This window comes from Dendrobium catenatum, unplaced genomic scaffold, assembly GCF_001605985.2.
Source record: "Dendrobium catenatum unplaced genomic scaffold, ASM160598v2 fragScaff_scaffold_12, whole genome shotgun sequence".
NCBI lineage: Eukaryota > Viridiplantae > Streptophyta > Magnoliopsida > Asparagales > Orchidaceae > Dendrobium > Dendrobium catenatum.
Window position 1 is genome coordinate 1,380,566 of NW_021318474.1, and position 23,390 is coordinate 1,403,955.

The 23,390-nt window shown below is 34.0% G+C and overlaps 1 protein-coding gene across 1 annotated transcript; it reads right to left on the bottom strand.

Annotated features, from left to right (window-relative positions):
- Positions 1–6,568: 6,568 nt before the first annotated feature.
- LOC114579029 (photosystem II D2 protein-like) lies at positions 6,569–17,919 on the bottom strand (the record flags this gene model as incomplete). The annotated part of the gene is given in 4 exon segments (XM_028692705.1): positions 6,569–7,171; positions 15,706–15,714; positions 16,674–16,798; positions 17,664–17,919. Coding segments are annotated over 4 exon segments (993 nt in total), but the record flags the coding sequence as incomplete, so codon positions are not given.
- Between the last annotated feature and the right edge of the window lie 5,471 nt (positions 17,920–23,390).

The window sequence follows — 23,390 nt, forward strand, 5'->3', positions numbered from 1 at the left end:
CACGACTCATCCTTCCAACTAGAACTTAGATTCTTTGGTCGATTTAGAGAATTTGGTATACTATGATCACTTGAATTTATTGAGTTAAGTTTGTCTTCATACCTCCTACAGTCCCTACTGATTGATTAACGAAGTGGAAGTTCTGCTACTGCGGCCTTTCTTATGGCGTATTAAGAAGGCGGAGCTGCTAGCGATCATGTCATATTTGGGCGTATTGGATCCAACCTTTTACACCCATTCGAATCTTAAGCTTCAGGCAATTAAGAGTTTAAACTGTTATGGCTCGATTTGCTGAAGTGCATAATCATAAATGTCATTTTCTAAATTTTGAAATCTTCGTACGTTGGAGAAGGTGGTCTCTCAAACTTTTACAAGATCACCTACATATACATTTAGAAAAGATTATATTCTTTAGTATAAAAGAATAATTATATTGATAATTATAAATATTTATTTGGGGATCTTGGAAAATAGTACAATATCAAACTGAATAAATATTTAAAATGCCCCTATCTTATAAGACATTTTAGGATAAAAGAAATTTAGAATTTTGAGATTTTAAATATTTATTTGAGAATCTTGATGAGCATCATGATGTCAATCCAAATAAATATTTAAAATGCTCCCAGTCTTGCAGGGAGATATTAAAATATATTTTTGCTACATAAGTGAATTTCAAAATATAAATACAAGCATGCATTGATAAACATCTACATAATACTTTAATCAGTGTATATTACTACAAACATGAAAATTTCTTGCATGATATTTCTTTAGATATTAGCCATTGATCGAGGTCTTAGGCCTTTGACCATCAAAATTGATTAACTAATAAACTCCTCCATGAAAAACCATCTCGATGATAAAGGAGACCTCCTAGTTAGATACAAATTTGCCATTAATTTTCGATGTAGAATGATTGACCTTCTCAACACCCAGATTAATTCTCCTTCTTGTAATGTCTGAGGATGCACCATCTAATCAAATTATTTCACCATTCTTGCTCGACAGAATTCCAAGTTTTGATGAGCTTGTTATATGATTTCATCGAGTGTATCGAGCTTTTCCATTCTCAATCGAGCATTTTTCTCTTGAGTTAGGTCATGCTGGATAACTATACAAAGTGATGGTAGCTCGATCTCTAGTGGTAATCTGGTTTCAACCTCGACACTAATGAATAAGAAGTGGATTTAGTTAGCATCTTGTAGGTTGTATGATTTGTACATAATGCCTTTGTTATCTTTGTATAACACTCTCTTTTGTTCTTAGTGTGAATCTTTTTTAATAATTTCACCACCATCTTATTGAAGGCCTCCAACAATCTATTTACTTTAGATTATATATTGACAAGTATGACCAATCGATCTTGTGTCACTTGACAAACTTGTAGATTTTAGTACTCTTAAATGTTGTGCCATTTTTTGAGATCACGCGACACGATAAACTGAATATATAGATGACATTATGGGTGGAGAAGTTAGTTACATGGTCAGATGTAACTTCTTTGAATGGAGTTGCTTCTACATAATTAGAAAAGTAGTCTGATGCTGTCAGTATAAAGCCGTGTCTAACTAATAATGGTGGATCTATCTTTCTAATTATATCAGTTCCCCAATAGTGGTGGATGATGAATAATATCACTGAAAATCTAACACTCATGGGACCTCTTAGCATGGTCAATATAATCTGTCACCATTATTAGCCAATGTTGACCCTTCCTCCTGATTTTAGCATTTATTTTGGGAACTGATATGCTCCACAAAGTCCTTCAAGAACTTCTGTTACTACTTTATCAGCTTCTTTGGTCCTTATGTATCTGAGCCACATCTGTTACCACAACACTCTCTTTTGAATTTGCATAGGTAGTGATTTATTTGTTGTGAGTTTACTTTCTTTAAAATTATTTAATGAGTGTTTGGCTCCAATCATCCTTTACTTTAACATCTAAGTAATGTAATCATGATTCTAAAGCTTGACTAGCTTTACATGTCTTGGCTATATGATATCCTTCAAGATAATTTTCCATAATAATCTAGTGGAGAGGTTGGAGGCCAACCAAAATTATATATTTCTGGCTTGAATCTGATACTTCTTATGCCTTTGGGAATTGTAACAGAGTTGGCTCTAAGACCCTACGGGTGTAAACTCTAAAGAATATAATCCTCTCCTCTTTAATGTTCACCATTTGCTTGACCAATTTGGCCAGACAAATTGGTTTATTATTTTGACCTCAAGGAACCCAAGCTATTCTAACACTCAGCACCTATTTTAGAAGCCCAAGATGAAAGTGCTCAGATGACACTAGAAAGTGCTCTGATAGCACTAGAAAGTTCATTAGGGATGTTAAGCCCTATAGAACTGGCCCAAGGCTAAATAAAGAGAGTGGTGAATTGGTAAAGAAGAAACTTTAAGCAAAGTACAAACCAAGATCACCACAAATAAAAACAAATGTGGAAATTAAATGCGGAAGCAAATAATAAGAAAGAACACACCGAATTTATAGAGGTTCGGCCAAACCTTGACTTCGTCCACTCCTTGGAGGCACTATCCAAGTATTGCACTAAAACAAGTGTCTCTCCTTTAGCCCCCACATCTAGGCAGAGAAGCCCTTACAAAATCACTTCCACCTTCCTCGGTGAGGTGGAGTCGCCGAGTCCTTTGACACCAAAGTGAACTTCTTTGGTGAACTTCCCTCGAGACAAGCCTTTAATCTGACGGTATTATAATGCAAGCCTGCCGGAGCAACCGTGTCGAATCCCCCTCCACACTCCCTTGAGGCCCCCCTCACAGGATCTTCTCCCTCTCTCAGACTTCACCCGTTCCTTACTCCCTTTCAAGCTTTCTCTTCAAGTTTCCCCCACAAGAACGAAGCTACAATGGCTGCCAAAGACACTTACAAAGTGTCATGTCATAGCTTAAATAGAAGAGATAAAAACGAGCTCATTAATGCAAGTTGCCGACTTTATCGTCCAGGACGATAGACATATCGTCCTGGCCGATAAGTTCAAATATGAGGAAAATCATCCTGAATATCGCCCTGAAATGAAGCTGGATGATGTCTAATCATCCCGGACGATCTTGCGATCAGCCCGGACAAAATCACCATTAATTGCTTTCCAAAATTGTAGAGAAATTTTGAAAAAATTGTCCTGGGTCATCCCGGCCGATATTTTATAGTCCAGGCCGATCCATCAGGCCGATATTCAAAAATAAGAATTTCCTAAGTAGATCTGGCGGCAGATTCTTTTTGACTTGAGCCTATCATCCTGGCCGATATAAAATCGTCCAGGACGATGTGTTTTGCATAATGACGGCTGCTTTAATGAGGATGCCCTAATTAGGGTTTTTGCTTTTGAACATATCATCCCGGCCCAATATAAATATCGTCCAGGACGATGTTACCAAAAATAGTAAACTCTAGGGAACAGTTAGAAACTCTTATACGTTATAAAGCATCAGGAGCCACAATAAATACAATAAACTCAAGAAAGGAAAAATGGTACCAACTGACTCAGACCTAGTCTACCCAATCTTGAGCTGGTTCCAAATTGCAGTCTGATCGTGTGGACCTGAAATGTCAGTACGTAAGGCAGTCATAGAGAAATAAGAATGTTTGCTATTATCAAAATCATAAACCATAGATCCGCAACACAAGAGCTCTTCATTGGTAGTGGGTCAATTAAAGTTTGCAAATCTTCTAAATGCCCAGGACTTAGTTTATAATAAGTTGAGAATTGTCAATGATTTGGAGATTTTATTTTGTATTCTGATATAGATTGCAATCTCAATTCTTACTATTAAAGCTTCATATTCAGCCTCATTATTGGTTAGAGGTTTAGTCAAATTGAATTAGAATCTCATTATGCCTCCCTTAAGTGCTATGAAAATATGACAGATGCCGACTCGGGCCCTTAGATGATTTTGAGGCCGGACAAATTTAATCGATTATCCCCTATTGAAATACATCTCCCAAAATATATTTTTATTCTCTTGTACCTTCATGATTTACTCATTAGGAAAATCATTATTGATCAGAGAGTTTGCTGGGATTGGATGTACAGTGAAGAAATCTTCCAAAGCTTATCCCTTAACTGCCTTTTATGGCATATACAAGATATTAAACTGCAGTCCTATCACTACCCACCTGGCAAAATGATCTGTCAATGCTAGTCTTATCATTAAAAACTTTAGCGGATTGATCATTGATATTAATGTAACTTTGTGAGAGAATATGTACTGGTGGAGTTTATAAACCATAAACATTAATGCTAGACAATACTTCTCAATTTGGGAGTAGAGGATTTCTGCTCTGATCAACCTCAGATAGATGTAGTAGAGCATATTCTCCTTACCTTCTTCATTGTGTTGGGCTAATAGTGCCCCAAGGGAGTCTTGTAGTGCACCTTTATACAATATAAGAGGCTTCCTCAGAATTGGCAGTACAATAATGAGAGGATTTAATAAGTATCTCTTAATACTATCAAATGCTTTCTGACATTCTTCATCCCATTTGAAATGAATAACTTTCTTCATTAATTTGTAGAATGCCTGGAACCTATCAAATAGATTGGATATAAACTGTCAAATGAAAGCTAGTTGCCCTTATAAAGAATGATGCTGATGGAGATTTCTAGGAGGCGACATCTCTATGATTACTTTGATTTTATTGGGGTCTATCTCGATTCCTTGGTGGTGAATAACATACCCCATGAATTTATTGGAGGAGATCCCAAAAGCATATTTGACAGGGTTCATCTTCGAATCAAACTTTTTATTCTCTCAAATATATTTCTTATATCACTTAGGTGGTCTTTCTCATCCATGCTCTTGACAACAAGGTCGTCCATATAGAACTCGACCTTTTGATGTGTTAGCTCATCAAATATACGTGTCATTGGTTGATGATAGGTGGCATCATCATTCTTTGGGCCAAAGGGCACGATCTTGTAGCAGAAAATGCCTATGGATATTTTGAATTATATATGCTTTCATCCTTATATACCATCTTCATTTTATTGTATCTTGATGATCCATCCATAAATGATAACATGTCATAGTTTGGTGTGTTTTCCACCAAGAGTTTTGATACAGGGAGTAAAAAATTATCTTTTGTGCACACCTTATTAAGATCCCAAAAGTGAATACATATATGAATTTTTCCATTCTTCTTCTTTATAGGGATGATGTTGGCGATCCAAATGGTGTATTTTTCCTCATGGATGAAGCCCGCTTCTATGAGCTTTTTAGTTTCAGCAATCACTAGTTCCTTAATCTCTAATCTCATTTTTTTTAGAGCTTTCTTGACATGAACCATATCACAATTAATAGATAATATGTGAACTACCACATCAGGAGATAAGCCAAGTCTTTCATTATATGTCCACACAAAGCATTCTTTGAATTTATAGAAAAGTTATTTTTTTTCCTTCCACTTGGTCTTCTAGTAGAAGGGAGCTAATAAAGGTTGGGCGAGGGTCTTCCTTAGTCCCCAAATTGATATCCTTTAACTCATCTATAGTGGCCACCTATCCACCATCTCCAAGCTCTTCAGGTGCAAGTTTGGCTTCTACAAGCTGATCCTCATAAGTGAGAACTTCGTACATCACCTCATAACCATTATTATCAGATTTGATTTTACCACATATAATTGCTTGAAAAACCTCTATTTGGGGTACATCCATAAGATAAATCCTAGACCTTTTTTTTTGCAAAAAAATATCCTTCTTCTTTAATAAGTGAAGATTTTTTTGATACCAAAGACTCAAGCAAAAATGTACTTGATTCTTAGAGGAACATGTTTTACTGCTTGTCCGTATAATTTTTTGGATGTTTTTGGTATTATATCTTGAAAACCTCATAGTATTAATTCCTTGAAATAGACGAGTATACAAAATTAGTCACAATTTACTACTTCTTTGAGTTTTTTGATTGAATAAAATAGACTCACTGCCCCACCCTTTATTCTTAGGGGAGGTACATAGAATATCCTGAGCTCATTAACCTTATGCACCTCTCATGGAATGATTTCTTTAAAGTGTTGTAGGAGAGTATGGGTGACTATGAGTACTCTATCTGACATTGATAGGCTTTCTACTCTTATGGAGAATAGGTCATACATCGTGTTTATGCAGATAGAGTCATTGTCATAATAATTATTTAAATATTTAACCTGCCTACATTGGAATTTTATAGGGGTGACATCGTCCTTATCTATGTCACTCCCTAAATGAGGTATGCATTTCCTTTCTTTATGAATGGTCAGTACTTTGGTATGTGTCTGTGTTTTCTTCTTTCTCCCCACCTGCTTCTTGTTTTGTTATTTATGTTACTTTATAATCTTGGGATCCAATGCATGGGCCTCAAGAGAGCTCTAGAGTTTCAGCTTATTTCGAATGAAGTTTTTGACATCTTAATAAATAGTTACTTCATGGACTACAAAGGGATGGATATCACCAGATATCCTAAATTCTACACCATCACTGAAGTACTTCATATTTTGATGTTTTGCAACTTAGTTTTCATAATTATGTTTTCATGTCATATATGTTTTTGATGATTTCAAAATATTATTGTATTCATAGGCACGTAGCTTCAGAGCCAGAATGACTAACCCAATAACACTCATCCATAAACCTGTTACAGACACAAATAACATAAGGAAATGTAATCAACATTTATTGGAAAAAGCAACCCCAAAGATTTGGGACCAAAAACGGTTAGCAGTGACCATTGAATAAGTCTCTTCAGCTTGAGTTGGGTTAAAAGCACGGAATGTATTTGCACCATCACCATCTTTGAATAAGGTATTTTCTACGGTGGCACCATGAATAACACATAGTAGAGTAGTGCCAATGACTTAAGCAACTCCCATCATATGAAATTGGTTTAACGTCCAATTATGGAACCCATGGAATAAAACAATGAATTGAAATATAGTTGCTACACCAAAATTGGGTGCAAAGAACCAACCAGATTGACCAAATGGATAAATAAGGAATACAGAAACAAAAACAGCAATTGGAGCAGAAAATGCAATTGCATTATAAGGTCGCAATTGAACAGAACGAGCAAGTTCGAATTGACGTAACATGAAACCTATTAGACCGAAAGCACCATGGAGAGCAACAAAAGTCCACAGACCGCCTAATTGAGAATAACAAAGAAAAAATGACTACAATTTTGGGTATTCACTTAATTTTATTAGGTATAGGTGCTTTTCTTCTAGTACTCAAGGCTCTGTATTTTGGAGGCGTATATGATACCTGGGCACCTGGAGGGGGAGATGTAAGAAAAATTACCAACTTGACCCTTAGCCCAAGCGTGATCTTTGGTTATTTACTAAAATCTCCTTTTGGGGGAGAAGGATGGATTGTTAGTGTGGATGATTTAGAAGATATAATTAGAGGATATGTTTAGTTAGGTTCCATTTATACACTTGGTGGAATTTGGCATATCTTAACCAAAAATTTTGCATGGGCTTGCCACGCTTTTGTATGGTCTGGAGAGGCTTGTCGTATAGTTTAGGTGCTTTATCTATTTTTGGTTTCATCTCCTGTTGTTTCATCTGGTTCAATCATAGCTCTTATCCTAATGAGTTTTATGGACCCACTGGGTTAGAAGATTCTCGAGCTCAAGCATTTACTTTTCTAGTGAGAGACCAACGTCTTGGGGCTAACGTGGGATCCGCCCAAGGACTACTATTTCTCCTAATGTATATTGGAAATATTTCTTTTATTGTTTAGATTTGCAAACATTTTAGAGAAATCATACTCCAGACTGCTGAAGACATCAAGTCAGATTAGATTAGGATTTACTATTTTTGAAGTTTGTACTCTTTATAATTTTTTGAGTATGAGAGAGTATGTTTATAATTGGGTAATCATGCAAACACACACATAGAGAGTGTAAAAAATTATAAATTTTTAAAACTAATTGTACTGTATAAATTTAGATCATATGGGATGATTTGGGTTGAGTTTTATTCCAGAAAGCAGTTAATCGAACCATGGTAAGAAAAATTTCTATGTCTTATTCCTACTGTATGAATTTACGTTCATACTAATGACTTTTAGAGTATGAAATAGATACATACTAGTTCATCCCAATGAACTTTTGATTTTTTTTTTAAATTATTCATGTTATACAATCTTAGGTTCAACAGATGACGTCCAAAGTATTAAATAGTTGCATATCTTTTCATCCATATGAACAGATAAATTTTTTGAACTATTCAAACTTTACAATCTTAGGATTATATAGATGACTTCCAGAGTACTAAATTGTTGAGTCCTTTTTCATACCAAATGAAACATAGTTTGATTAAAATAGATAGTACTGCATGATATGGATTTTGTATAGTACAATATTCAAAGTACGAAATCATTTTGTACTGAATCATATCAGAAGAATTTATTTAATTTTTTATTGATCATAATGTACGATGTGAGTTTATACATAGGTAAATAAGAGTACAAAATTTGTTCATACTAGATCGTATGAGCAAATTTTGAACTATTTGTATGTATGATCATCGATCGTACTGTACAGTCGTGAATGGTCAAAATTGAAAATTTTAATTTTCTTGATGATTCTTTATGCCTTTCATATATATTGTCCATTAAACTGACTATGGATGAATCCTTCTTCATGTTTTCTTTGATAGTTAGTCTGAGAATGATTTGGGGGAGTGTTTGAGAGAGAGTACTTACAAGTGGAGAGTGTGAAGGGTTCATAAGGTTGCTCAAAGGTGAGAATGTCTTTATAAGTGTGGAAAATCTCTTCCTTATTTCTTTGAAGACTGTCGAGATAAGATCTTTGAAGAAGATTCATTTCTTTGGCGATACTTAGAGAGTGTGAAAGGATGATGGTACTCTGCCGACACTTAAAGGTTGTGAAAGGACAACGGTACTCCATCGCACTGGAGATTTTTGAAAGTGAGGGTAATTTGAAAGGCTTCTCCACCTTGATATGAGAGCCAAAGGAGAGTCACTTTGGTAATAGTGTAATACCTGAAGAGGGAGTATTCAGGGAACGGACATAGGTTTAGTTGGGCCGAACCACTATAAATTTTTGTGATTTTTTATTTTATCATAATATTATTTTTCGGCACCTTTTTATTTTGTTTGTTGAAAAGTTTTTTTATTTGAGAAAATTTTCTTTGTTCAAAAATTATAAGAATGATTTTTTTATAATATTTCTAAGAGATTTTTTTTATTTATCAATTCACTCTTCGCTCTTAGTTAATCTTTGGACAATAACTTTTGGTCTAACAACCTATACCAACTTTTAAGTGGTATCAAAGCATATTTTGAAAATTAAGGTTTAGATAACTTTTCGAAAATGATTATGACTACTTTTGAAAACCCTAACACACCTAAAGGGTATTCAATCATTAGACCTCCATTGTTTGATAACATCCCATTGATTTTTAGAAAATATGTATGCCTACTTTTCTTCAGTCGCTTGACTATTGCATATGGATTTTAGTACAAGAAGGATATACTAGGCCAACAAGACTTATAGATGGCATTAGAATTGAAACACCGTTTGTTGACTGGACTGTAGAAGAAAAAGACTTAACTATATTAAATGCAAAATATTTAAACAATTTTTTTATGCACTTAAATCTGAAGAGTATATGCGTGTCTCTATGTATAAAAGTGAAAAAGAAATTTTGGATAGACTTTGTATCATATATGAAGGGACTAACGAAGTGAAATAACTAAGATTAAACATTTTGCTACATGATTAGAAACTTTTTTTGCATAAAACCAAATGAATTAATCACTGACATGTATACACGTTTCATGAAAATAGCTACATCCTTGCATGCTTTAAGTAGTGAACTAACAAATGCTGATAAAGTAAAAAAAATACTTCATTATTTTTCTTCTGATTTTGATGCAAAAATTACTTCTATTATAGAGTCCAAAGATTTAAATATTTATTGTATTAATAAACTTCTTGGATCACTAATTATAAACGAGCAAGGAGTGACTCAAAGACATATTGATGCAGGTGATATACAAAAGGAGAAGAACATAAAGTTGAATGTGGATGACTCAAAGAGTATTCAGTCTCATCCTAAGGATGAAGATAACATTGCCATGATGATAAGGTAATTCAGGAGTATTCTAAAAAGGAAGCAAAGGAGACATCAGTATTGGAATAAAGATAAGTTCAATAGAAAATGCTAAGGCTTCTAACGATGTTATTTGCTATGAATGCAGGTAGTATGGACACATCAAATTCAAATGCCCAAATATAAAATTCAATCCTGGTAAGGAGAAGGTTGAAGAGCAAATAAATGCGAGGAAGGAGAAGAAGAGATTGCAAAGAGCATTTTTTGTAGACTCAACCTCAAATTTTTAAGAAAAAGTAGAGGAGGAAGTCACAAATTTGTGCTTATTGACCAACAAGTTTATTAGTTAGTTCAATAAGAGGTATGTGAATTAACCAATGAAGAGTTATTTGATGTTTCTAAAAAAATACACATTGCATATAGAAAACTTAAAAAGATGCTTGTTAGGTTGATCTGAGATTAATTATAGTTATAAAAAGAGCTTGGAATCCTTATGAAAGATCACACACTGATTGATAGCAATCACATGAAATTATTGGATGACTTAGATGAATTAAATAAATAGTATGAACTATTAAAATCATCCCACACTGAACTTAAAAAAGATTTTAAAAAATTTATGGATGCATCCGATAATATAGAGCATTATTTGAAAGTTGACAATGCTGTGTTAGAAAGTGCAAACTCATTTTTTAAAGATCAAATAAAAGAACTATGGAAAATAGGATTCCCCCCACACCTAAATAATTTTCAATTGTGATAAGAAACAAAAAATTTGGAAACCTAAGAACAGATAGTCTTACTCACGTAGATTGAAAAATCTTTTTCCTAGAGTTATTTTTTTTTTCTTTTGGAATGATTTGCCATATATCTCACACTTGCACTATTTATACTAAATCATATCTAGTGTGGAGACCAATGATACATAAAATGAAGCATAACAAATATGCATATAGATCAAATATGCATATACAAGAGGAGAACCCAAACTTGTTTATGAAAGTTCGTTAGGGATAGTAAGCCCTTATAAATTAGCCCAAGCTAACCAAGGGGGGGGGGGGGGTGATGAATTAGTATTTTAAAAATCATTCACGATTAAAAAAAACTTAATCAAATCAAAATTCACCACAAAGAAATTCAACGTGCAAAAATTAAATGCGGATAAGATATTTTGCTTCCTCCTGAAGCAGGAAGAGAACTTTGATCGATTGCTGACGTGAACCTCTCTTGAACCTCCAAGAATAGGGGACGATAATTAGAGAATAAGACTTGGATCCTTGCTTGGAGTAACCCTTGTGAAACCCCTCATAAACTCCCCCTCACAAGATCTTCTTTCTCCCTCTTCTTTAGGCTCTCTCAGGTCAAGACAACAACAAAAGGTAGTTTCTTGGGTAGAGCAAGTGGTCTTAAATAGAAGTGATCAGAATAGCTCTTTATTTAAACAAATCAACTTTATCAGACGATCAGCATAAATTTAGCTCAATGAGTCCAAATGGTTTGGGATGATTAGAAGGTTTTTGTTCATATCATCTAGGCCAATAATATATCATCTTATACGATTAGTACAAATCGAAGAATATCATCCAGACAATATCACTGAATGGATGTCTAGATGATGAAAAAATAGTTTGATCGTACATGCCGATCACACGATTGTCCTGGATGATTAGTTCAAATTTGTGTAAATCATCCAAAACATCACCTTGGATAGAAGCTATCCGATGTTTAATCATCCAGGAGCAACCAAGGTTTTTGAACTGATTGTCCTGGCCTATCCTGCGATCATCCAGGATGATATGATCGACTGAATCAAACCATAATTTCTTTTCTTAATCTCTTGATTAATTTAGGCATAATTGAACGACATCATACAGGCCGATGTCCTGGACGATGATTAAAAAATAAAGATGCCTAAATAGTTCTGGTAGTTGATTCTTTCTGATTTGATCCTATCATCTCGTAAACTTGTTTATGAAAGTTCGTTAGGGATGTTAAGCCCTTATAAATTAGCCCAAGCTAACCAAGAGGGGGGGGGGGGGGAATTAGTATATTAAAAAATCATTCACGATTAAAAAAAAACTTAATCAAATCAAAATTCACCACAAAGAAGTTCAACGTGCAAAAATTAAATGCGGAGATGATCTTTTGCTTCCTCCTGAAGCAGGAAGAGAACTTTGATCGATTGCTGACGTGAACTTCTCTTGAACCTCCAAGAATAGGGGACGATAATTAGAGAATAAGACTTGGATCCTTGCTTGTAGCAACCCTTGTGAAACCCCTCATAAACTCCCCCTCACAAGAACTTATCTCTCCCTCTTCTTTAGGCTCTCTCAGGTCAAGACAACAGCAAAAGGTAGTTTCTTGGGTAGAGCAAGTCGTCTTAAATAGAAGTGCTTCAGAATAGCTCTTTATTTAAACAAATCAACTTTATCGGACGATCAGCGTAAATTTAGCTCAAAGAGTCCAAACGGTTTGGGATGATTAGAAGGTTTTTGTTCATATCATCTAGGCCGATAATATATCATCTTGTACGATTAGTACAAATCGAAGAATATCATCTAGACAATATCACTGAATGAATGTCTAGATGATGAAAAAATAGTTTGATCGTACATGCCGATCACACGAATGTCCTGGACGATTAGTTCAAATTTGTGTAAATCATCCAAAACATCACCTTGAATAGAAGCTATCTGATGTTTAATCATCCAGGAGCAACCAAGGTTTTTGAACTGATTGTCCTGGCCTATCCTGCGATCATCCAAGATGATATGATCGACTGAATCAAACCTTAATTTCTTTTCTTAATCTCTTAATTAATTTAGGCATAATTGAACGACATCATCCAGGCTGATGTCCTGGACGATGATTAAAAAATAAAGATGAAATCTGGTAGTTGATTCTTTCTGATTTGAGCCTATCATCCCGGCCGATATGAATATCATCCAGGATGATGTGCTTAATTATGGTTTCCTTAACCAGGATGCCCTAATTTGGGTTTATATTTTCAACAGATCATCCAGGATGATGTATGGATCATCCCAGATGATGTGATCAAAATAGGGAACTCTAATTAATCACACAGACAATTTACCCCATGTGTGTGTGTGTAAGGTTACTTAGCATCAAGAACCACGTCATTTATAATAGACTCAAGAAAGGGAAAAAATTACAAACTGACTCAGACCTGATCTACCCAATCTTGGTCTGGCTTAAATTGCATTCGATCTTGTGGACCTGAAATATTAGTAAGCAAGGTAGTAGTAAAAAAACATGAATGTTTGCTATCATCATAATTCTAATTCATAAAATCAGATTTGCAACAATCTCTTCCTTTTTTATGATGGCAAACCAAAAAGAAATCTAAGCAGTTTAAGGCAATTTAATGGAAACAGATTTGCAACAATCACCCCCGTTTTGTTAACTTTGTCATAGTTAGTGAGTTCTCTTCCTAAGGCATGTAGGGAGGTGACAATTTGGGTAAACCTAGTATATATTTTAGATTATAACTCACTAGGTTTCATGCAAAAAAGTTCTTAGTTATGAAGAAAGATATTCAATATAGATTTCTTAACTTCAGTTGTGCATTCATAAGTGATATATAATTTATCCCAAATTTCTTTACCTGTTGTATAAGTTGAAACATGCATGTAATCTTTAGATTAAAGTATAAAGAAGAAACACTTTAAATATTTTTTATTAAGTTAAGCTAAATCCCTATCATTAAGAGTCCATTCAATAAAAGGAAGTTCAGTTTTGATGCCATTAACTTCACATGATGGTGCATAATAACCTTCTTTAATAAGCATATACATACATTAATCTATATAGATTATAAAAATGTGGACATATGAGTTTTCGAGAAATTAAAAGATATATTATCAAACAAAATTGGTCGGGTAATGGATTACCCTTTTGCAGTATTTTTGTTACCAAAGTTGCCAGCGATCAAAATTCAAAAGTTGTCTGAAACTTGATTTTATGAATCCCGCTCTAATACCATTTGAAAATTCATTTGGAATGTTAAGCCCTTATGAACTAGCCCGAGGCTAACTATGTGGGGGGGGGGGTGAATTGATAGATTTAAAAACCCCTAAACAAAAAAGCATGATGTTTTTGTAATATTTTAAAACATTAAACCATATGTTCACCCACAAGAAAGTAAAGTGCAAAAATTAAAATACAAAGTAATAAGAAATAACATATTAGATTTTATAGTGGTACGAACAACTTGACCTACATCCACTGACTAGAGACTCCCCTCTGGGTATATCACTAAATAATTATTAACTCTCCTTTTTCTCCCACAGAAAGGTGGAGAAGCCTTTATAAACTCCTTTCCACCAATTCTGGTGAGGCAGAGACCTCGTCTACTTTTGCTTCCTCCAGAAGCTTGTAGAGAATCCAAACTCCTTTCACTTCCTCCTGAAGCTGGATGAGAGCCTTAATCGATTACTAAAGAAGATCTCCATAAAGCCAACAAGGAACTAGGGATGATGACTAGAGAAGATGACTCAAATCCTTTCTTAGAGCAACCTTTATAAACTCCTCACAAGATCCTCTCTCTCTCTCTCTATCTCCTAAGCTCACCCTCTCATTTTCTTAGCTCTCTTAGATCAGAATAGTAGCAAAACATATCACCTTGAATGAATAAGAGATCTTATATAGAATGCATTAAAATTTACCCTAATGTGTAACATATCATTAAAGATCATCCAGGATGATCCTGTATGATTAGTGTATTTTTAGCCCTTTTAGCCATGATGGTCTGGAAGGGATAGACGATGAAGACCCTTCTTTGCTATGATTGTCTAGGATGATGTGGACATCATCCTGTATGATTAGTTCAAAACCATACATATAATCTAGCACATTATTTTAGTCGCCAAGAAGATATATATTGGATGATGTAGAAATATAACTTATCCTCAAGGATTATTCATGAATCGTCTCATATGATTTGTTCAAAACTAGGGATTATCATCCATAACATTTTTTTGGTCATCTAGGCCATACACCCGGATGATGGAGAAGTTCAACTGATCATCCAACATATTGTTCTGGTCATCCAAGTGATCCAAAATAAGACAAATATTTTTCTAATTGACTATCTAATAAGATCTTGCGTTCATCCAAGATGATATGATCGATCAATCAAACCTTAATTATTTTTCTTAATCACCTGAAGCATTTAGGCATAATTGTAATGAATCATCCTTGATGATATGGGATCATCTTATATGATTTCTAAAAATAATATCATACCTAAAATAGTTTGGTGGTTGATTCTTTTTTATTTAAGCCTATCATCCAAGACGATGTTAATATCATCTATGACAATTTTCATAATTCAGCAATCTTAATATAGATGACTTAATTAGGATTTCTGTTTTTAATAGAACGTCTAGGATGACGTATGGATCATACCGTATGATGTAATAAAAAAAAGGAAAACTCTTAGGCCTACATAATTTCTCCCCTTAAGTGTGTGTGTAAGATGAATTAGCATCAGGATCCACACTATTACATTTGACTTAAGAAAATTTCAAAACATAGGAATAATACTTATAGACTGACTCAGTCGTAATCCACCTAATCTTGAGCTTTCTTGATTTGCAACTTACCTTGTGGACCTGAAATGTTAGTAGGCAGTGTAATAGAAGAGATATAAAAATGCAAAAATATTTTGCTACAGTGAGTGATAGGATCCCCTGGAGGATTCTCCAAAGAGTCGACCATCAGGAGGGCCACCATCATTTGTTTTCATTGGGACCTATTTCTAATGTTATTTGTTATTGGGGGAAGATCATTAGGTAGCTGCACGAGATGTCACACCCAGATTTAGTTCTCTTTTACTTCCTTCTTCTTAGTTAGGCTTTTGCCTCCATATTTCTTTTCTTTTCTACCGAGACCTTTCGGTGGTAGATCCTTGAACCCGTGGTTCAAGGGTCACGCATTGATGCTCACCATGTGTGACATATTTTCTTTCTTTTCTCTCCATCATAATAGATAAGCATTCTCTTGAAGGAGTCTTTCTAGTATCGACCATCAATGGTCATTGATATTTTCTCCAACTTAGTCCTCTGTCTTTTATAGTCTTGAAGACACTATAGACTTGGGCTGAGAGAGTTTCAAGCTTCTTCTTCTTCTAAGCAACTGGGACTTCAAGGTGTTGGTCTCAAAATGATTTCTTTAGCTCACTAGTGTAGCTATTTTTTTAACCTATTTTCGTCCCATAAATCTATTCCAGATGGGAATAATATCAACTGACTGTTAAGATGGAAAGATAGATGGATGGGTTGAGAATTATTACTAAGCTCAATGTTCAGTATTTTTCTTTCTCCTCTGCTTTCTTATAAGCATTCCTCTAGATGAGGAGCCCTCAAAATCACTCTTCTTGGGTGCAAATAACCTAAATGATAGAGTTATGGTGTTTAAAATCACCACTGAAATCCTACTACCTATCACAGTTTTTTTGGGGGTTGAGGCCTCTTGCTGTGAAAGCTATTCGAACACAAAAAATTCTCTTGCAAGGATTTTTAGTAGTAGCAGTGGTCCATGACACTAGCAGATGTGTCCGGTGTGTAACAACTTCAGTAATGGGTTGCTGCACTCGCAGATAAGCACAATGGATAGGAGCATTAGAAGGATGGAGTCTCCTCACAAGTCTTTCTGTATTCACACTAGTCACAGGGATGGCGGCAATTCTTATAATACCTACAGGAAAGTCAAGACTACCACACGAGATGGTAACCCCGATGTTGCAAGTAGTGATCACAAGGTTTGTTAGTTAGATGCTAGTCTCGCATCCTTATTGAATGGTAAATGCAGTGTTTTGTAGATCCATCTGCATAAATGAAAGGTAAGGGTTAGTAATCATCATATGATATATCACCCCACTCTTTGAAAATGTAAAGACATGTATAAAACATTAAAACAAAAATAGAGAAAAATAATCAACTTAAGCAAGAATTAAAATAAATTTAAAAATACTGCTAAATACAATATAAATTTGTTTTTTTTTTAGAAAATGCAAAATTGCATTAATTAAAAAAGAAAGGACATCCCAATACAAGCTAAGAAAAAGAAACTAATGGTTCCTTTTTCAACATGAAAAAGGGACCTTATTGAACAAAAATTTGATAATTTAAACTTATTAGAAATGATATGAAACCCACTACTTCCTATTTTGAAATGTTGAGATGCAAGGGATACCAAAGAAATAAACAACCCGAGGGTTGATAAGTATCTAGAGTACCCATCCAGTTAGAGAATAAGACTTAGTAAAGATCCCATAATTAATTAGAAGAAGTTTAAAATGACAAACTTATAGAAAAAAGAAGAAACAAAAGCTAAAAAGGAAAGTAATCTTTAACAAATAATTCCAAAAATCACTTAAGAATATCATTGAAGGATATTCCATAAGCTTTTTCCAAATCCCAAGTCCAGAAATCAGTGATATCATTACTCCAAACCTTTTGTTAATATGCTTCAACTTCAAGTATCTATCCACTTTGATGTTGTTAACGGGATAACCATCATTCATATTATTGAGATAAAAGGGAAGAAGAACCCCTTATACCGTTCTTCACTTTCAGTTCAGCCATCTTCCTTCTAGGTAGATCTTTCACCGGTCTTAATGCTTGAAGTTCCTTGAACAATATGTGCTTAGATCCCGGAGTCTTTCTTTCCTTGACAACTTTTTTAATAAAAGTTTTCTTAAAATTCAAACTCACAGCCGACAATGGAGAAGATTCTCTAAATAATCCAATACTCTTTTTTATTTCAGGTTTAGAAGCTGAAATAAAATCAGCATTGATGCTGGAAGCAGCCGCCATTACTTCCTCCTGAGGATCTGAATTATTGAATTCAAATGTTGGTTTGTTAGTTCCATGTAAAGCTTTGCAACCTCCTCCCTTAATATCTTCCACTATTTCAGGGATTTTGAATTCAGGATTTGAATTCAAAATTTTGCTGATATTAATATCTGCTCCATTAGTTCCAAAATAACATTTTCTAAAAAATGAATATTTTAGTTCTTTTCCACGGGATCAGCCAAAAGAATAGGGAATTCATAATTTGAATTCTGAACTTCCTGAGATAATTCCATAATTATATCAGGAGACTTATAACTTTTCTTAACCTTCTTCGTAATAATAAGGATTTGATTTTGAATTTTTCCTACAAAAACTGGATCAATAGTGGAAGAATTAGCTCCTTGTCTAACTATAATTTTAGCACTTTCCTTGATTTCAACATTGTCCCGAATAGTCAAATGAACAGCATGAACTTTTGGACTAGTAAACCCGTTTTCTTCAGCATCATCCATGGCAGCATTAACACAAATATCAACTGGTTTCTCCAATGCTGAAACAATTTTAAAAACCTTTTTTCCTGGAATAATCCTCCTTTTGTTTTTGAACTTCACATGCATCCAAGGCCCATAAGAATTATTCTCAGTTTGAGACGAACTGAAATGGAACTTATTTACAAGAGGATCTTGATTATGTGTTGAATTAGGACACATAGAATGAATATGTCCAATTTTACCACATTTGAAGCAAAAAAGATGATAGATTTTCATACTCAAACTTTTGAAAAAATCTACCATAAAGTCCTTCCACCCAAATTCCATAGAGGAGCTTAGAATTCAAATTAACTCGAATGCAAGCTCTAGCAAACTCCCTTCTCCCCCATCTAAACATGTTACCATCCAATAGTAATGTAGTGCCAATTCAAGAAAAAATTCTAGTGATATTGGATTCATCCCAACAATGTAATGGCAAATGAGGAAGACGAACCCAAATTGGAGATGAGATCCCATCCAAAGAATTAGGAGAGAAGGTAGGAGACCAATAGTCTAAACCTACCACAAATCCTCCTGCAAGCCACGGACCACCATTCATAACTTCCTCCTTGGCTTCTTGAGATTGAAATGAACAAAAGAGCCAATCTAGACCAAGCAATGTAATATGAAATCCTCCAAACTTTGACCATTGTTTCCTTAATTCAAATGAACACTTAGAAAAAGGATAGTTTTTTCTAAGAATTTTAACAACCAAGGAATTGCTCAAAATTTGAGCATTAGATTTTTCCTTTTCCTTGTCAAGTATGACAACATTTGCATCCCCATTATAATCATGAATTTCATTATAATTAATTTTAATGTGAGGTTTTTTAACCCACACATTAGAATTATCCAAATTTGAAGAAGAACTAGGAATTTTGATATTATCCTTACTTTTGTTAATATCAAGGTCATTCTTCAAGATATCAGCAAAACTTCCTCTTGATGAAGATGCTTCCTTGTCATTAGCTCCCAAAATGATCTCCGTCAAGGGTTTTGGCTTATCTTTCGAAAAAGAAATTACTTCTTTTCCTTTGCCTGAAACCAGCAAAGGTTTATGCACAGCATTCGAATCTCCCGCTCTTATGACTGGAGGAGTTTCGAAAATCCGAAAAGGGGAAATGCGTTTGAAGGAGAATCTACCTCTTGAATCCAACATGATTGAATTCGTCGTAGATAACATTTTTTTGGTGTTCCAGTCATCCATGGATGACCGGCCACCTTCTTCCATCTCCAACAATGGAACCAAAATCTTCAAAATCTTTTTCCAAATCCTTCCTAAATTTGTGGAGCTTCTCTCTCTTCAAGCCGTGACTCCAAAACCATGACTCCTACAATATAAATTTGTTGAAAGATTATTTTAGAATATTCAAAGCTTTGATTCATTAAATGTTTATTTTGAAAGATTCAAAAATTTTAAATACAAGTTGATATAGTTAGTAGTTTAACATTGAGATGACTAACCAAAGATGGAAAAAGAAATTAATCCCCAGCGAAGTCACCAGAAATCTGTGGGCTCCAAAAGTTTTGCCCTAGCCTCCCCCGCTGCTTTTCTTATAGGGGAGTTTTAATGGATTGAGTTATGCAGTAAATTTTGAGAAGGTAAATGAGTTTGTAGATAAGACACTACCCAGAGATTTTGCCCTCATTTTGTGAGGACTTTATGATCTGAGTTATGGCTCCCTATAGGAACAAGCCCCTATAATTAATTACCCCTCCCTGTAAAAAGAGTAAACTTTTGAATAAGTCTAGTCGTCAATCAGATACATAGAGATAGATAATATATGGCATATAATAGTAGCATTAGCATGATATTCAGAAGGATTTTATATTTAAAATAGAAATATCTCTTTCTTGCACTAAAAGTAGATGTGGTAGAATGCATGATGGACTAGATCAAGATCCTATGGTTCTATTATCTCTGGCCATCATGCTCCCTAGTCTACTTAGTCAAAGGAGGTACTTTACCTAACCTGATAGAAGGATCCTTATTAACAACCATGGGTTGCTTCGTCATAGGGTACCTTGTATACCTTGGGTGGATGTTTGTATAAGGGGACTAATTTGAATTCACCTAAGCTAACTTGTTGGTAATTTTGAAAGCAGTTTTTGTAAAGGGTTAGTTTTTTTGAAAATTTCAAATCGACTTTGGATTTGAATTCTAAGATCTAACATCCATTAGAAAATTAATAAAACTTTAGGAAGTCAAAGTAAAATTTTAAAATGCGGTAGAAATTTAGAATTACAAATCTAACCTCGAATATCATAACCAGATCCAAGAAAAAACTATATATGACCTTGAAAGGTTAAAATGGTGTTCGATCTAATTTCTAACTATGATATTCTTGGTGTAATATCATTAATTTCATGCCCGAAGCCTTATTAACAAATAATATATTTCCCCTAAGGGAGAAAATAATTTTTGAAATGTGATATAAATAGAGTATGAATTAAAATAAATATTTTTTTTTTAATTTTGAATTCAATTTAATTAATATTTAATTAATTAATAATTAAATATTAAATGGTTAAAGGCATTCAATATTATTTTAAATATACAAATAATCTAAATAAAATAATTTTAAATAAATTAGGATAAATAAAATTTTAAACATTTCAACATATTATATTAATTATATTCAATATTTTATAAACAAAATTAATGAAATCAATTAAAAAATTTTTAAACCCAAAATACTTAAATACATGTAATCTTGATTTAAAATTAATTAAAACTTAAAATAAAATACAAATTAGGTTTAATTAAATCTTAAAAAAAGTTTATGGAGAAAAGGATTAATTAAATATTAGAAATTTAAAATATTTAAAATTATTTAAAATAGTTCTATTAATTTAATATAATTTTAATTTTAAGATAAAGAAATTAATTATTTGAATATTTCAATATATTTTATAAATTATATTTTGTTTGAAATTAATTTTGAATATTTTTAAATTAATTTTAGATTTAAAAATGATTTAAAACTAATTTAGTATGATTTTTAAATTAAAAGGCAAGGACAGGCAACTTGGCAAACTCTGGTTTTCCTGATTAAAACTAGAGCAGTGACAGTAGTGCGCTGCATCCTCCACGTGGCATACCTTGGGCGAACCATGCGTTGGGGCATGGTCAGTTACGTAAACACATTAGTTAGTATGCTCAACCGACAGATCCACGAAGAATATATTGGATGGCTGCGATTACATACTGTAATTTGATCTCAGCCAATAGAGATCAAACATCGGATGAATGATCCCACAGTTTGAAATGAAGGTCCTCGATTGAGCCAGATGAGCTAATGGTTACAGGGACAGATCTATGGTGGATAGAGCCATGGATTGATGTGATCAGGGCTGTTGATCGTAAGATCAATGGCTTAGAAAATGTACATTCACAACAGGTCACGATTGACGCCCTAAAACCTAATGTTGTCCCATTCTTTCGATCCTGTAAATCAAACCTCATAAAATTTTAAACCTAGATTGTATTAATGAATAAATTTAATGGGGGAACAACATTGCATTTTTAGATGCACTAAATAAAAAGCTAATTTACCCTAAATACTGTGACCTAAGTCTAAGGTTTTTAAGAGATTTTTCCATTAGATCTTCAAGTTCTTGATATGGTTGAGCTTATAGACTGTCCAAAAAACTTTTCTTAGTTGAAAGCACATTCTAATGTGCCTTTAATTGACTAGTACAACTCCTTAGATAGAAAATACTTAGGATCACTAGAAAACTCATCGCCAGGGGGGGTTACAGTGGGTTTTGGTTGCGAGATGGAAGGGGGGATCTCTGGAGCTCATGGGAAGGCCTGAAATGCTTTGGGAGACTTAGGGATGCTAGAGAGTGAAATATGATGAATCATGTCATTTTTTAGAACTTAACATATTCAAATGTCCTAGGGGTAAGTGGACAATCTTTATGGCTCAGAGCTATTCCGTGGATGCTAGGCACATATCCTAGGCAGTTGGAAGGCTGAACTAAAGACTGGGCCCTATTCCATGTTGAGCTTTTGATTTTATGTTCTTTGATGATAACAAATATTGTAGCTCACTTTCTATTATCTACCTTTTTTTTTTTTGTATACTAACTTTTGAAGATTATGATGCACCATTTAAAGCTCGAGATTTAAGAGAATAGGTTTTATTTGCAATATTTATTGATGTACTTTTTGATTTCTTAAGTTATGTCCTGTAAGGGTATAGCTTTCTTAGTAACCTTACACACACATAACTAGAAAAATTCAGACTTTTTTTTGAGTTTTCTGTTTGATCACATCCTACGGGATGATCCGAACATCATCATTGACAATCAATTAAAAACAAAAACCCTAATTAGGGCATTCTAGTTAAGGCAATCATAATTAAGGGAATCATCTTAGATGATATTATTATCGTACAGGACGATAGGCTCAAATCAAATAGAATCTGCCACAAGATCAATTTAGGCATATGCTATTTTTGGACATCATCCAAGATATCGTATTAGACAATGAAGTGCAATTATGCCTAAATTAATTTAATAATTAAGGAAATCAATTAATTTTGAATGCTTGATCATATCATTTTAGATGATTACAGGATCGATCGGGACGATCAGTTTACATGCCTTAGTTCTTCCTTGACGATCAAAAATCGGCCTGGCTCCATTCAAGGTGATGCCTAGATGATATAACCATGAGATTGTCCCAAACAATCAGTTTACTTTTCCATCTTCCAAACATGCATTCAGGGGCAATATTCTAGATGATACTCCATGATTTGTACTAATCGTACATGATGATCCATATATCATCCTAATGATAAAGTCAATTTATTACAATTAAGAGTAATTTTGGAGCTCTTCTATTTAAGACCTCTTATTTTTACAAGTTAGTGTCTTTTTGCAGCCATTGAAGTTTCATTCTTCTGGAGAAAACTTGAAGAGAGATCTTGAAAGGGAGAGAGGAAAGGGTAGAGT